This window comes from Capricornis sumatraensis, chromosome 8, assembly GCF_032405125.1.
Source record: "Capricornis sumatraensis isolate serow.1 chromosome 8, serow.2, whole genome shotgun sequence".
Classification (NCBI taxonomy): Eukaryota; Metazoa; Chordata; class Mammalia; order Artiodactyla; family Bovidae; genus Capricornis; species Capricornis sumatraensis.
The window spans coordinates 76,410,169-76,425,200 of NC_091076.1; the positions used below are offsets into that span (position 1 = coordinate 76,410,169).

The following is a 15,032-nucleotide window of genomic DNA, read 5'->3' on the forward strand; positions in this document are numbered from 1 at the left end:
CCCAATTCACCAGCTTGTACCTTTATAAGCTCAATGTTTGCTGACAGCAGGATCTTGTCATTTCCCAGTTCTATTTTCCCAGAATCCCATATCACTACCAGCCTTGATAGCTGCACCCTTTATTTCACTACCAAAACTGTAACACCTAACATTTCCCAACATCAGCCTGCACTGTGCAGCCAGTTTACTACAATAATTTACCCCCAATAAAAGGGACTGTTCTCCAAAATTAAGTCTCCAAGGTACAATATGTACCGTTCTTTTTTTTCCAGTTTACAATCTTGGATACTGGATCTTTACTGTCCTTTGATACTAAGCACTGAATCCCAGTACATGGCCTAGTGTTCTAAACATGTGGTCCCATTGTTTCCCATTTACACAACCCCATCCCTTATTTTTTTTGGCCACACCACAGGGGATGTGGGATCTTAGTTCCCTGACCAGGGACTGAAACTGCACCCCTTCCCGTGGATGCTTGGAGTCTTACCCAGTGGACCAGGGAAGTCCCAGGAGATTTCCAATAAGCTCCAAATGTAATAATAATAATGATGATGACTTTAAAGGCTCAGTTGGCTAAAAAGCCATACTGAGACACACACCATGACATTAAATACAGCAGAATATCATAAATCAAAGCTTTTTAAATATACATATTTAATGTACAGGATTGTATTCCAGGTAAACACAGGCTTCTTATAGTGATGAATATTTAATTGCAAATATGAATACCCTAAGTTACACTTCTATATAAAGGAGAAACTTCAAATTCTGTTCTTTAGGAAGACATGGAAGCCAAGTAATACCTTAGGAGCAGCTATTGCCATTTCTCCCCTTTCCATAGGTGATATAACATTTTACATGGATTAGTTACAAAAGGAAATATTAGGTCCCATCGAATTTAAGCACAAAATACAGCTAAAATTTATCACTCAGAGTTTCTATGAGTGTGAATAAATAAGTTAATTAAATATTAGGGTTCAAGGCAGATTCCAAAACTAACTGAAGTATGACCAAAAAAAAAAAGGTATATATACCTAATAGTCAGTTAATATAATCTTTGCAATTCAGTATGTTCCAGGCTTTCTTTTCTATGCCAGTAAGATGCTTCCTTTTTTGTCCAATGTCTTCCATTGCTGGGCTCTAAGACATTAAACTCTTTAACATCATCAAGGATTTATCTTAGAAACAAACAACTTCTTTCTTCTTTCTAAAGGTCATGGTTGTTTTTTCTGCTACTTGCTTCTTTCAGCTAGTTATTAACTTCCTCATGTAAGAAGAAAACTTACTGAGCAAGAACAAGCAGTCTGTGTTGGCTGTCCCACAATGTGGTGGCTGGTTAATAAAGAAGACACCCACTTAACCTTTGCGTCATTTCGTTTCATCCAAAGAGTAAGTCAAAAAGGTCAAGGTTACAAAGGACTCATGACCAAGGTACAACTTTTACAAATATCTTTGAATGGCCAGGGAAAGCTTTACTTCTTCAGTCATGTCCCCAAATGAGTTCTTAATGAACCAAGAATCCCTTCCCACCCATTACAGACCTCTAAGCACAGATGCTTCAAAGATTAGTTCAACATAAAACACAGATGCTTCAGGAGAGTGGACTAAAACAGGAGGATGTGGAATATAAGAAAGCGTGAAAAAAGAAACCCTCCCCAAAATATGCAGTTCACTAGGATTAAGAATATCATCAATATAAATCCCGTACCAGTCCACCTTCTGAGAAACTCCTTTTCCTATTGAGAAATCAAGATATTTTCAATCGTTTGCTTTCCCTTTCCACATTCTCTCTGATATTCTGGAGTTTTCTGGAGTTCTGGATCAGGAACACCAAGCCCTCCCTAAAATCACTAGCCCCATGGTCTCTGCCAACATTTTCAAGTTCATCAAACAAAGACAATGTCTGTTTGAGTTTGGCCTGAACGATTTTTTGCTCTTCTAATTCTGCAAGAAGGGCCTGCTTAGTGCACAATTCAGTCTTATACTTCTTCTGTAACTGTTCAATTTCTTTTTGGAGAAAGTGGAATTCTTCCTCACTGTAAGAACGTGTCTCCTGAGATTTATCTTCTGGAAGCAAGACGTTTGGGGGAATCCGCAAAATCAACTGTAAGAAGAGCTGCTCCATTTTGCCAAAAAGGTTATCAAAACGTCCTTTCATGAAGCAAAGAAACTTTTCTGTGCACTTGCGAATCTGGACTGGGCTAATCGCACAGTCTGGGATGCCATCCAGCTTCTTTAGAATAACCTGTTCAACAGCCTGCATCACCTCAAACAGGTAGTCTTGAAAGGCAATGTAGATCCTAAGCATGCAAGTCTGCGGTGTGAAGCCAAAGAACTGGGCCTCATAGGTCATTGGATCAACAGACATCTTGGTGTTTGGTTTTGTTTTTTGCTTTGTTAATTTTGACTGTGAACAACCTGCAAATGTAGTAAGAAAAATTTTCATTTGTTTAAAAAAAGTAACAAATTACATTATAGACAGCAAAACAAACAAAACAAACAGCAAACAAAAACTATAAAGTTTATGTTCCTTGACACTTGATGCTACTTCCAGCCTCACACATCCACAACAGGATACAAATCCTGCCTCTCTGAGACTCTCATCAGCCTATCACCTCCCTTCTTCCTCCTCTTTGTCCATTTCCCTCACCTCTCAATTACTGAGGATTCTGGCCTGTGGCTCAGCCTTCTGAATTCTGTTATCACCCCATGTAAACGTTCAGATTTATATGGATGATATAACCAATGCCCTAGAAACTCAGTTCTTCATCTCCACTTTTTCAGACCTTCATCTCCACTGTTTTAGCGACCTGGGTATTGACATTTGTAACTTCTCTCCCCAACTCTCCTACTTTTTGACCACAACCTCATATGCTAGTCTTCCAACACTCATTCCTATATTCATATTATATCTTAATCTTCAAGACTTTCAGCCCTCTGAGCCTCTCTTTTTAGTCTCTCCCACTTCACTTCCCCCGCTGCACTTTAGGCTTCACGATCTATCACGTCAACCACTCCTTTGCCAATGTCCTCAACTCCCTGTCCTTCCAATCTTGCCATCTGAAAAAATACCAGTAGAAGGTGAGGAAGCCTCCAGTAAGCTTTACAACCCTGGCATTTTCTTAAGGGTCTGGGAGTCATTCCTTTCAAATGTAAACATCTAAGAAAATAGCATTCCTATCTCCCTGTCACTGTGGGTGTTTAACCTAGGGACCTTTTTTGGGCTGTAACCAGATAGTTGTCATAGAAATAAAAGAAGTTTCATTATTCCTGCAGACAAATTAGCTAAAACAAATGGCTACCTCAATTACCAGGCAAATTTGGGATGAACCTTATCAAAGAATCTGAAGCAAGTGGTTCTGTCAAATCTTTTTATAAGACTGTGCTGTTAATCTTGATAATTTATGTAATGGCTAAAAATAGAATGGTTGTAATAGCTTAACAGTATAGATAGGGTAGAATTTGTATCTCTGTAATGCCATTTACAGATTATCTCTAATGCATTATAATCTGGATATGCTTATTCTGTAACAGAACTGCTTTCTCTTCTTTGTCTTGTGGAGAGGATTCCGTGGATTAACAGGATTTTAACTTCCTCAACATTTCCCTATGCCTTCAGGATCATTTTTTAAACTTTTTCATATGGCTTACAAGGACCTTCATCATCTGACCTTTACTAACCACTGTCCCCCTTTAAGTACCTTCAGTTTAATTCAGTTCAGTGGCTCAGTCGTGTCTGACTCTTTGCGACCCCATGAATCGCAGCACACCAGGCCTCCCTGTCCATCACCAACTCCTGGAGTTCACCGAAACTCATGTGCATCAAGTCGGTGATACCATCCAGCCATCTCATCCTCGGTCGTCCCCTTCTCCTTCTGCCCCCAATCCCTCCCAGCATCAGAGTCTTTTCCAGTGAGTCAACTCTTCGCATGAGGTGGCCAAAGTATTGGAGTTTCAGCCTCAGCATCAGTCCTTCCAATGAACACCCAAGACTGGTCTCCTTCAGATGGACTGGTTGGATCTCCTTGCAGTCCAAGGGACTCTCAAGAGTCTTCTCCAACACCACAGTTTAAAAGCATCAATTCTTCAGCGCTCAGCTTTCTTCACAGTCCAACTCTCACACCCATACATGACCACTGGATAAACCATAGCCTTGACTAGACAGACCTTTGTTGGCAAAGTAATGTCTCTGCTTTTGAATATGCTCTCTAGGTTGGTCATAACTTTCCTTCCAAGGAGTAAGTGTCTCTTAATTTCATGGCTGCGATCACCATCTGGGGTGATTTTGGAGCCCCCAAATATAAAGTCTAACAGTTTCCACTGTTTCCCCATTTGTTTCCCATTAAGTGATGGAACCAGATGCCTTACATAAGCATAAGTGAAGTAATTAACGCTTCTAATTTTTGCCAATCTGGTGAAATGGTTTTACAGCGTTGTTTCTTGAAAACCAAAAACATCTAACCCCCCCGCCCCCCCTGCCCCACCCATACACACACACAGGTTGAACACTGAGGACTGAAACTACCAAAGAGTCTCCTTGCCCCACCCAACAATTTACTGTTTACATTAGCATGACTCTACTATTCTAGACCAGAATAATATTTTCATTGTCCAAATGGTTGGATTGTTCATTATGAAACCCCCAGCCAAAGACTGATGAACTCTTTACTGGGATGCGTGGCGTGCGTGCTCTCCCCCTGTCTGACTCTTTGGCTCCCATAGACTGGAGGCCGCCAGGAGCCTCTGTCCATGGAATTTTCCAGGCAAGAATACTGGAGTGTGTTGCCATTTCCTATTCCAGGGAATCTCGCCAACAATTTGTTACAGCAAGATTCTCTGAAACTCTTGCTTCAGCAGTTTCTACCAATACTGGACTGCTTTTCATGAGCTCTATCCAATCCTAAACAAGCCTCCAAACTAAAAAATCCACCTTAAACCAACAGGGCCTCTCTTCGGGAACTGATCAAGTTCTGCTTTCAGTTCAGTTCAAGTCGCTCAGTCGTGACCTACTCTTTGCGACCCCAAGTCCTGCTTTAGGTTACTATTATCACAAGCCCATCTTCACTGCAAGCCTTAGATTTCCTGAGGGCAGGATGAGTAAGGCTTCAACCGATATTGCAGGTGATACGCGGGAAGTACACAGGTCACCTCAGCGAGTTGAGGAGCCGAAGCTCCAGAAACCTCCGAGCAGGAACTACTTCCGGCTTGAGAAGTGGCTCCCGACAGGCCCCGCGCCCCCGCTGCATGACGGGACCTTCAGGGTGGAGGTTCGCGGCCCGCTGGAGACGCTGCTCCATCAGGCCGCTCTAGCGCCCGGGATGGCGCCCCACCGAGTGCCACCTGTTCCCCCTTTTCTTCAGAGAAAATGCAGCCCCGTGGCACTTACCCAAGCGACTATAAGAGTGATGAATTCGACCAAACACCAGCTTCCCGCCACCTCCTTTAAACCACCGCAGGCTGCCAGAGATAGGCGGCGCGGTTGACTCCCCCAGATTCTGACCGCTCTCTGCTTTAGCGAACGACAGCAAGGGCAGGATGCCACCGCGCTCCTAATTGGCCGACTGTCCGGGGAGGGGGCCACCTAGATTGGTGACGGAAAGGAGCCGGGCGGGAAAGCTAGCTGTGGCCGGCAGGGATTGGCAGAAGGAATCGGTATTCACTCCCTTCCCCGAGACGTTGTGGGTGGAGAAGTTAGGCTGAGCCGCCGCGGAAATGTAACTCGTGATTGGCGGATGTGCTTTTCTTCGGGCTCTAGCGGTTGGTGGCTGGACGGTTGATCAGCGCTGATTGGATAGCAGCGTAACGGGGAGGGCCCCGCTCTGGTTCCGCCCTGATCCCGCCCCGCCGCTGGGAAGGACTGGCGGAAGGGGAAGTGGGGGGTGGGGGGGGCCGGCGGCGGTGGGGAAGATGGCGTACCAGAGCCTCCGGCTGGAGTACCTGCAGATCCCACCGGTCAGCCGTGCCTATACCACCGCCTGCGTCCTCACCACCGCCGCTGTGGTGAGCAGCTGCAGCGCCAGCTTCTCATGAGTCGTACTGGATATGCCCGGGTCCTCGGGAAACTGGGGTTTGGGCCTTGGGGAAGCTCAGAGTGGTTGGTCTCAAGGGTGGGTGGAGGCGTACAGGGCTCACTCTGGGGTTCAGTATCGCCCCTTAAGTACTATCCAGTGATCCAGAAAAAGAGGTGCTGTTCCATAAGGGGTGGAGGATCAGGACTGCGGGTCAGTTTCTGAGACATAAAGGCAGGACCTGTACCAAGTCAGGGCTGCGGGAGCCGCCCACCCAGGAAACGTGTCTGAGAACTCTGATGGTGTTCTCAGATCCACAAAATGATCCTTTGTGACTACTGGGAGGAAGGTCCGCTTAGTGGAGAAACGTAGACGTTGAAGATAGAAAGATGGAAGTTGTTGAGCGGGAAAAGTCTTGAAATAAAGAGACTTACAGAGGTTGGCTGGAAGTACTCAGCCCTCACAGTGGCAGGTTATTGAGTCTTGGTTCGAGTGAATTGTGTTGCTTCACACAGTTATTTTAGGTGATGCCCATGTATTGGGCATAATCCTAGCAGCTGGTCTTACTTGCCCTGAATTTAAGACATTACCACCTGCCTGCCATACCTTCACATCAGCCTCAGCTATTGAAAGAACAGACTTTTATTTTGTGTTAGGTATTGGGGAACGCAAAGAATTGTGCCAGTTCTAGAGAACTCTTTACCAACCTTCCTCCAGCTTAAGGAGTAAACCTTAAATAATTCAGTCTAAGTGACTGAGAGTGGGAAATTGTGAGAACTACCAGTCTTTTGTAGTAAATGATGATATTTTGTTTCTTGATTGACTTGCTTGAATAAGTTGTTTTTCTATTTCAGCAGTTGGAACTGATCACACCTTTTCAGTTGTACTTCAATCCTGAATTAATCTTTAAACACTTTCAAGTAAGTGGCCCATCACAACTGCCATTTAATGTTGCAGTTTTTAAACTTGTTTTTCTTACTTTTAAGTAGCTAATCCTGCCATATACTATCTCAAATAACTCAGTGGGAATATTTGATTATAAGTGTTGGGGGGCAGTGGGGGAGTACAAAGCAATGATTCTGCAGCCTGGAACTTTTAAAGAGATTCTCAAGATCCTCAGCATATACCAAATCAGAATCACCAAGGCTATGTTATAAAGTTGCCTGTATAGTTTTGATTTGATGCGTCCAGTTCCTATATTTAGGAATTACTGGTTCACATTTAGTAGTATAGATTGAGAGGAGACTGGATCCGCTAGTTGTCCAGGGAGAGTCAGAGAGGATGTCCATATGTAGTCCATCCAGCACCATGTGGCACAGTCACCACCTTGGTGTTATCCCTGTGATCCAGTTCAGAAACTCAATGAGTGCTCTAACCCATCTCCCAGGTATCACATCATCCTCACAAAGACTGACATCTAAGAAAACGCCAGTTTATTAGATTACAGTGAGAGACAGTCCTTTCCAGTAATTAGAATGCTAAAGAGGGATGCGTTTTTTTGTTCTAGGATCATCATATTGGCCATAGTCGAAGTAAGAGAGACCCAAAAGCCAGTAATTCTGTTTCTACACCTGCTGTTCCTCTGTCACAGAGGTGTTTCATTCACTTTGTACCCGTTGAGCTCCAGCTTGTCTTTCAGTAGTTAGCAATTCTTAAGAATTTAATGATCGTAAAGGAGTCCCGTGAACCCTTATCACTGCCTTCTTCCTTCTGCACTCACAAGGCCTTCACTGGGAGCTTTAGCTCGATCCAAACAAACACGGCTTGATTTTGCCTGAGGTTAAACTCTTCACACCAGGTGTGAAATTAGGAGTTCTAGGTTTGAGTTCAGAGCCTCCCTATACAAGCTATGTGATGTTAGGCAGGCCATTTAAAAATCATCCAAGTCTCTTAGTTACATCATGTGTGAAGTGGGGATGGTATTGCCAGCCTCCTCATCTCACAGGATAATTAAAATCACATGAGATAATATTTTAAAACACTTTAAATGTTAAATGTTCTATCATTGTGAGTAGTTGTTCTTATTGCAGGCGTGGATGATTTGGGTGGGGAAGAGTATATCAGGGTTTGAAAATAAGTGCATATCTACCAGTTAAACTAATTATTACAGTATTACATCTTTATTTGTAGTGAGTTGGCTATCTGTTCAGGCTAGTACTCGAGTATTTGCTTTAGAATTACTCTTTACTCTGGATGTTTCTGATGGCTAATATAGAAACAATTGCTGTTAGATCCTGTAATTTCCTTTGGTATCTTGAGATTGTTCATTAGATTGTGATACTACATATATTAAAGCTCTGTTTCCTAGTCTGCAGATTAACCTAGTCTTGCCATCACACTTTTCCCATCATTTGCCTGACCATATGGTATGGATTTTTGTGTTGTTTTTTTTAATACAATCACAATTGTAAGTTTTCTGTCCTGTCAGGCTTAGAACTTTCCAGGGGCAAGTGATATCTTTCAGACTTTCACTGAAGCGGCACAAAAATTCAGTGTCAGATTGTGTGTCTCACTTTTGAGTTTAGAAAATAGAATCACCTATTTGTGGCCTTTCAACCATTGTAGTCATAGGCTATCTCTTGTCTTAATATGAAAATGTTTCCTGGTATGTTTTACTTAATCTGTCTTTCTCTTGATTTTTTTTTTTTTTTAACAGATATGGAGGCTAATCACCAATTTCTTGTTTTTTGGGCCAGTTGGATTCAATTTTTTATTTAACATGATTTTTCTGTATCCTTTACTAAGTGGGGTTAGCATAGAAACTTTAGTTTTACTTAGGAAATACAGTATTAAGTTTGAAACTATTAACTCTGCTGTTTTTGCTACCATCTCAGCTGTAACTTCTGGCTATTGGCTCAGTGATACACAGAATAGTTGGTCAGTTAGTAATGTTTTGAGGGTGTTTGTAGGTCACTGTTTATTCAAATGGGAGGTATTTAATTATAAAATGTTTACATTTCTGTCCATGCGCCACTTACAGATCTGATTAAGGGAAACCAGAGTGATTTAATTGAGGTGTTCTTACAAAATAACACCAAGGGGTCCCAAGTGATAAAGCCCAACCTGGAAGTGGGTTCATGGGGGATAGAGAACTTGAGATCTACTTGAATCTCAGTTGCTGGTTCTGCTGGCTGCAAAGATAGTGTTTTGTCTGCCAGGCTCACCATGTTCCAGTTTGTTGAAAAAGAGGAAGGGTTTTGCTGTAGTCAGATGGTAATTGGGGCCACCGGGCAGGGCATTTCTCCTGCGCCTCAACCCCCTGGATGAAGGGGGGAATTTGCAGTTCAGCTTATTTGTAGTAGCCAAAGAGCCTTGTAGGGGTAATAGGCTTCCTGCCCTGGGATGGATTCCTGTGTCTTCTCTATGATACATCATTCTGGTAAGTTTCTAATAATTAAATTTTTTCATTGAAATGCCTCCTTGTTGACTGAAGTATAGAAATGCTTAACTACCTGTCCTTAAAAAAGCAGATTATCACATGAGGCTTCTTGATGGGGATTTCCACCAAGTTAGGTTGTGAAAAAGCAAGGATGGTGTAGATTGTGGTGTGGCTGAACATGGGAAGACAGTACAGATTTGAAGCATTTTTATGTGGCGTCTGGCTTCGTTCCCCAATCAGGAACGGTTTTTGTAAAACACAGAGCCATTGCCTAGAATGCCTGGAAAAAGAGAAGTAACAACAATACCACTCAGGAACACTCTTACAGAAACCAAGTCTTGACTTCTCACAAATAACGGGAGTCCAAGTGTACTTAGGTGATACATTCAATTTCACTTTCTTCATTTTTGTGTACTTAACATTTTCTTAACTTGGAACTTAAGATATCGTTACTGTCGAATGCTAGAAGAAGGCTCTTTCCGAGGTCGGACAGCAGACTTTGTATTTATGTTCCTTTTTGGTGGATTCTTAATGACCGTATCCTTCGACGAATACAACAAATACAGGAAAATACTAAAGAACTCCCTCTCCTAAAGCTTTTCATCTGTCTCCCGAAGTGCACTAGAGGCTAGAGACTGGGAGTGAATGTATCAACTCTCTGCACCCGCACCACCCCCTCCCCCTCCATTTTAGCTTCAGGCTCCTGTTTATTTTACAGCCCGCTTTATGTAACAGCTTGTCTAAGCCTAGAGGTTGCACAGGGTGTTTTTCCACTGTGAGCAAGTCTGAGAAACTTTAACCCAGTTGGGTTATTATTAGACATCTTAGATGTATTCTGGTTGGTGGTGTACTTCACTTTTCTTTTTTTCCGGCTGTGCCACGGGGCTAGTGGAATCCCAGGTCCCTGACCAGGGAATGAACCCAGGCCCTCGTCAGTGAAAGCATGGAGTCAAAACCACTAGACTGCCAGGGACTCCCCAGGTATTCTTCAGTTTTAAACTAAGTTGGTAGGACATTTATTTGGTCACCATCAAAACTGATAGTTGTGGGGGTTTTTTTAATAATTGTCAATAATAATAGTTGTCACCAAACTTAAATGGAGCCCTGTCTGACAAGATGGTTTTGCCCCAGCTGCCTTTATTTCACTTCTAAGAGTCCTCATGGTGAATGAGCTTTCATGTAATAACTGACCAAAGTATTAACATATATTCCAAAGAAGCAAGAACTTCATGAAAGCAGAATATTAATTTGAAGTAGCAACAATCCAGGTACCTAAGCAGGTTTTTGCCTGATCACTCTGGGTAATTATTTTCAGGCTATCCCCCCTTCCTCTCCCCCCCCAGCCTCGCCCCAAACATGTAACGACTGCTTGCCTTTCCTAATTCAAACTTATGTTAGAATACAATCCGTAGTTCTCTTGCCCAGTCTTCCCTGTTAACACTTATGTTGCTATTTTCCTTAATGTCAACCACTAGCTTTTTGGTTTGTTTGTGAGCTTAGTTTTCTTAGGCCAGGCCTTTACAATAATGCTTGTCTACGTGTGGAGCCGAAGGAACCCGTATGTCCGCATGAACTTCTTCGGCCTTCTGAATTTCCAGGCCCCCTTTCTACCCTGGGTGCTCATGGGCTTTTCCTTGTTGTTGGGGAACTCAATCATTGTGGACCTCTTGGGTAAGATTCTTGGCAGTACTTTTTCTATTATTTTACTTACAAACTTATTTTGTCATACTTGTCATATTAATTCTGTCTGGCCTTCATATATAGTTATTGTAGGATTGTTTGATAGTTATATGCTCAAGGACTATAAAGTTCATTTTCAACTTTTTAATAAATATATTACCATCTGAGCTGCCAGGGAGTCCCAGTATATTGACATTTCTTCCTATGTAGAAAGATGTTCCATTGGTACAGACACCTGCAATCAAAATTCTAATCCTCTCCCTCAGCCTTTATTTCTGGTTGACTCTAGGTATTGCAGTTGGACACATATATTTTTTCTTGGAAGATGTATTTCCCAATCAACCTGGCGGAATAAGAATTTTGAAAACACCATCTATTTTGTGAGTATTTAACACCAGGTTATGTATTTCTTGCAGATAAACCAGGACAGGGTCCCGGATCTTGTTTTCTTGGGGCTCCCAAAGCTCCCAGCACACATAGTTCAGGCCAGTAAATATTTACAGATTGAGCAATCTGGCTGCCATTGGGGAGCATTCAGATTGGGTGGGAAGAGCCAGAGTTGTGGCCAGAGGCTCAGGGTGTCCTGAGGGTAACGTGGTGATTGTTGTCCCACATGACCACCAGCACCTCCTGGCCCCGGGAGGAGCCTGCTGGTTCCACGTAGCCTGCTGTCTTAGTTTAGAAATGTGAAGTAGCAAGGTGGCAAAAAGCTGGCTGAAGAAGGGTTTCTAAAGGTGGAATGTCTGGTCTTCCAAACAGGTGGTAGAGGGAAGCAGTGGAGTAGAGTAGAGTAGAAACAGCTCTCGGCTAGAAACCGAGGCTGTTTGTTCTGCCAGCCAGCTGTGTGATTTTAAACAACCCCTTCTCCTTTTTCCATACCTCGGTGTCCTGAGGGTAGAACTTTGATTCATAGCACCTCCTTCTATGCCAGAATTTTGTGTCCTTGGGGTGTACTGCATTATGAAGAGTTCACTTAAGGAATAAAATGTGAGTTCTTATAAAATGTTGGTTGTGGAATAACTGAAAGAAGAAAGTAAAATCCTCCATAACCCCACCACGTAGATACAACAGTGGTGGGATTTGATTCACTTTTTGATATGTATTCATCAGTCTTTTACTGTCTGTAAACTTTTTAAAAAATGCTATCTCATAGCTTTCTAATGTATCATATAATCATTTTTCCATCATAAATTTCTGACAAAAATTAAAACAGCTGCATGGTACCCCCAGTATGAATGGAACACGATTTACGAATCCCTCATCAATGGACATTGACATCCTTCCTGTTCTTCCCTCCATGATGGGAGTGGTGAACATCCTTGAGCTACACATCCATGTAGCCCATGTCGCGGCACATCCTTTGCGCACTTCCATGATTGTTTTCAAAGGATAAATTCCTGCAAGTAGGATAGCCGTTTGGTTTATCACCAGACTGCCATCTGGAATGGATACTCAGGTTTACATTTCCACCAGCACCATGTGTCCATTTCCCCACATTTTCATAAAATGTGGGAGAAGTTGTATTTACCTTTTGCTAGATTGGTAGCTGTAAAATGGTGTCTCATTGTTTTCCTTTTTTTTTCCTAAAATTTCAAAACAGTTTCAGACTTGCAGAAACTTGCAAGACAGTACAAAGGACTTTTTTCCCTTAAGTGTTTGAAAGTGAATTGTTAACCTGCTGCCCCATGATCCCCTTTAATGTGTATTTTCTTCTACATAGTCAAAGTCTGGAAAGAAACGTTAATCCTCAGACCCAATTCCACTTAGGGAAGTTGTCCGGATTTTTTCATAGCACAAGAATGCAGCTCAGATTCAGGTGTTGCGCTTCGTTGTCATGTCTGTTTGGTCTCCTTCAGTTTGGAGCAGCTTCTCAGTTTTGCTTTGACCCTCATGACATTCACATTTTTGAAAATTGTAAGCCCATTTTTGAAGAACATCTCTCAATTTGGGTTTGTCTGATTTTCCCTCACATGGAGGTTCAGGTTTTTCGTCCTTTGCAGGAACATCAGAGGAGTGATACTGCATTCTAATTGCAGCCTGCTGGCACAGGGTTGCAGTTTGTTAAATTTGCCAGAGTGGTGCTAATTTTGATTACTTGATTAAGGTATCTGCAGGGCTTCTCCACGGCAAAGTTACTTTTTTTTTCTCCTTTGTCATTAAATATTTTGTGAAGAGGTACTTTGAGACTATGGAAAACATCCTTTTTCTTATAAAATTTGAGTTCATTTATATCTGCAAGAATCCATGGTTTCTCATTTTATTCATGGCTCATAATTCCTTTACATTGTTGTTTACTTTGATGCTTATATTGTCCCACTGGCTCTGAAGTACTTCTTAACATGTGCGATCTAACTTTTGTAAAATTTCATATGTAAACATTTTGGAAGAATATTGAAAACACCAACATAATTATCTCTGGGGATTGAGGATGTCTTGCCCATATGTTTCCTGTTTTCTCTACGATTCCATATATTGCTTTTGTAGTAAAAATTAGTAAAGGAGGTAAAAGTTAATGTAAATGTGCAATAATTATGAATACCTTCAAAATAGGAGAACTGTTTCATTGGTAGGCAGACAAAGTGCTTATCCATTGGTGGACACGCTATGGGATCTTTTTGATCTCGGAGTAGAATTTAGGACCTAAGATGACCCTGGGACAAATTATGTCTGTTGCCTGTCTTTTAGGAAGGCTATTTTTGATACACCAGATGAAGATCCAAATTATAATCCACTACCTGAAGAGCGGCCAGGAGGCTTTGCCTGGGGTGAGGGCCAGCGCCTGGGCGGCTAAAGCAGCAGTGCCAAGAACAGGACCCAGCTAGGAAGGACTCAGTGACACACCCATTGGGATTCTTTTATCCTCTGTGTTGCAAAAGTGTGGACACTTTTGACAGCTCAACAAGAATTTTAACTCCAGAAGCACTTTATGAAATGGCACACTGATTTCACCCAGAAGACATTTCCAGCAGTTTGCCAGTGGTTCCTCACTACACTGGTACTGAATGTCTGCTCTCTCGGAGCCAAAAAAACTGGAGCAACAAATACCCCGCCGCCTGTTAGGAACAAGTACCTGATACTTGAGTTCTGTGGTGACGGGCAGAGTGTTTTTCTCCTCTTCCTCCTCCTCTTTGATAGACGAGGCCGTGGTGTAAATGGAAGTTTCAGAGAGGATGAAATAAAACTGAATTCCATCTCTCTCACTGAATTAAAGCTTTTGTGTGTGATCTTTTAAATCATCACTGTGTCTCCCAGCTCTCCTGCACAGGTCTGTGCTCAGAGCAGTCTCCATGCCCCCTCTCCCTGTCTTCATGGCCTTCGACTGGATTTCATTTCAAGGTTGGAAATACATGGCTGAGATGCCGAGGCTGTGCACACCTCTTACTAACCCAGAGTGCCAACTCCAGTGGGAAGAAGATTTGTTTCTGTTGCCCAGATAGTTTGTTCTCCGTTTGTGTTTTATAATACTTCAAGGTATCAGACAGTGTGGGGCAAGGGGTGGAGGCGGAAAGATAGGCTGGATCTAGGTGTTCTAGATCCTGCAATTCTGCTGTGGGAGAGTCAGTCAGGCTTGATGCTAATGTGCCATCATTTATTTACTCTTATTACTCCATTTGGAAATATCCAGGGAAAGGCAAGTCACAGCCACCATTTTGGAAAACAACATTTAAAGTTGGAAATGAGTTAGAATGTTGATTCTGGAGCCAGAGAAGTGAATACAAGGATACGTAGCTCCTGGGTCTTTGGCTTGTGAATATTTATCACTTGCTTCATGAAAAGCCAAGAAGCCTTCAGAGCCAAGTACCTGGTTTACCTTCCTAACCAGGTAGAAACAGGACAGGTTCACAGAAGTCAGCAGTGGTTCAGTAAGTACTTACCCAGGTGTTCACTTCCTGGGGGCTCAACAAGTTTGTTATCAGACTGTGTGTGGAAGTCAGAGAACTCGGATAGAATGAATACCCCAGGAA

At 42.5% G+C, this 15,032-nt stretch overlaps 2 protein-coding genes across 3 annotated transcripts; one reads left to right on the top strand and one right to left on the bottom strand.

The window, feature by feature from the left end:
• Positions 1–738: 738 nt before the first annotated feature.
• On the bottom strand, positions 739–5,499 carry MIS12 (MIS12 kinetochore complex component). Its single transcript, XM_068978525.1, has 2 exons — positions 5,387–5,499; positions 739–2,418 (listed from the first exon to the last, which is right to left on the bottom strand). Exon 2 carries the CDS (start codon positions 2,366–2,368, stop codon positions 1,748–1,750), a length of 621 nt encoding a protein of 206 aa, XP_068834626.1. The 5' UTR covers positions 2,369–2,418; positions 5,387–5,499; the 3' UTR covers positions 739–1,747.
• Positions 5,500–5,887: 388 nt separating this feature from the next.
• Positions 5,888–14,328, top strand: DERL2 (derlin 2). 2 transcript variants are annotated; one of them, XM_068977883.1, is made up of 7 exons: positions 5,888–6,000; positions 6,863–6,928; positions 8,665–8,738; positions 9,831–9,924; positions 10,863–11,058; positions 11,357–11,447; positions 13,753–14,325. In XM_068977883.1, exons 1-7 carry the CDS (start codon positions 5,908–5,910, stop codon positions 13,856–13,858), a joined length of 720 nt encoding a protein of 239 aa, XP_068833984.1. In that variant the 5' UTR covers positions 5,888–5,907; the 3' UTR covers positions 13,859–14,325. The 2 variants fall into 2 exon arrangements, with proteins under 2 accessions (XP_068833984.1, XP_068833985.1); XM_068977884.1 differs by having other exon boundaries at positions 5,903–6,000; positions 6,866–6,928; positions 13,753–14,328.
• The last annotated feature ends 704 nt before the right edge of the window (positions 14,329–15,032 follow it).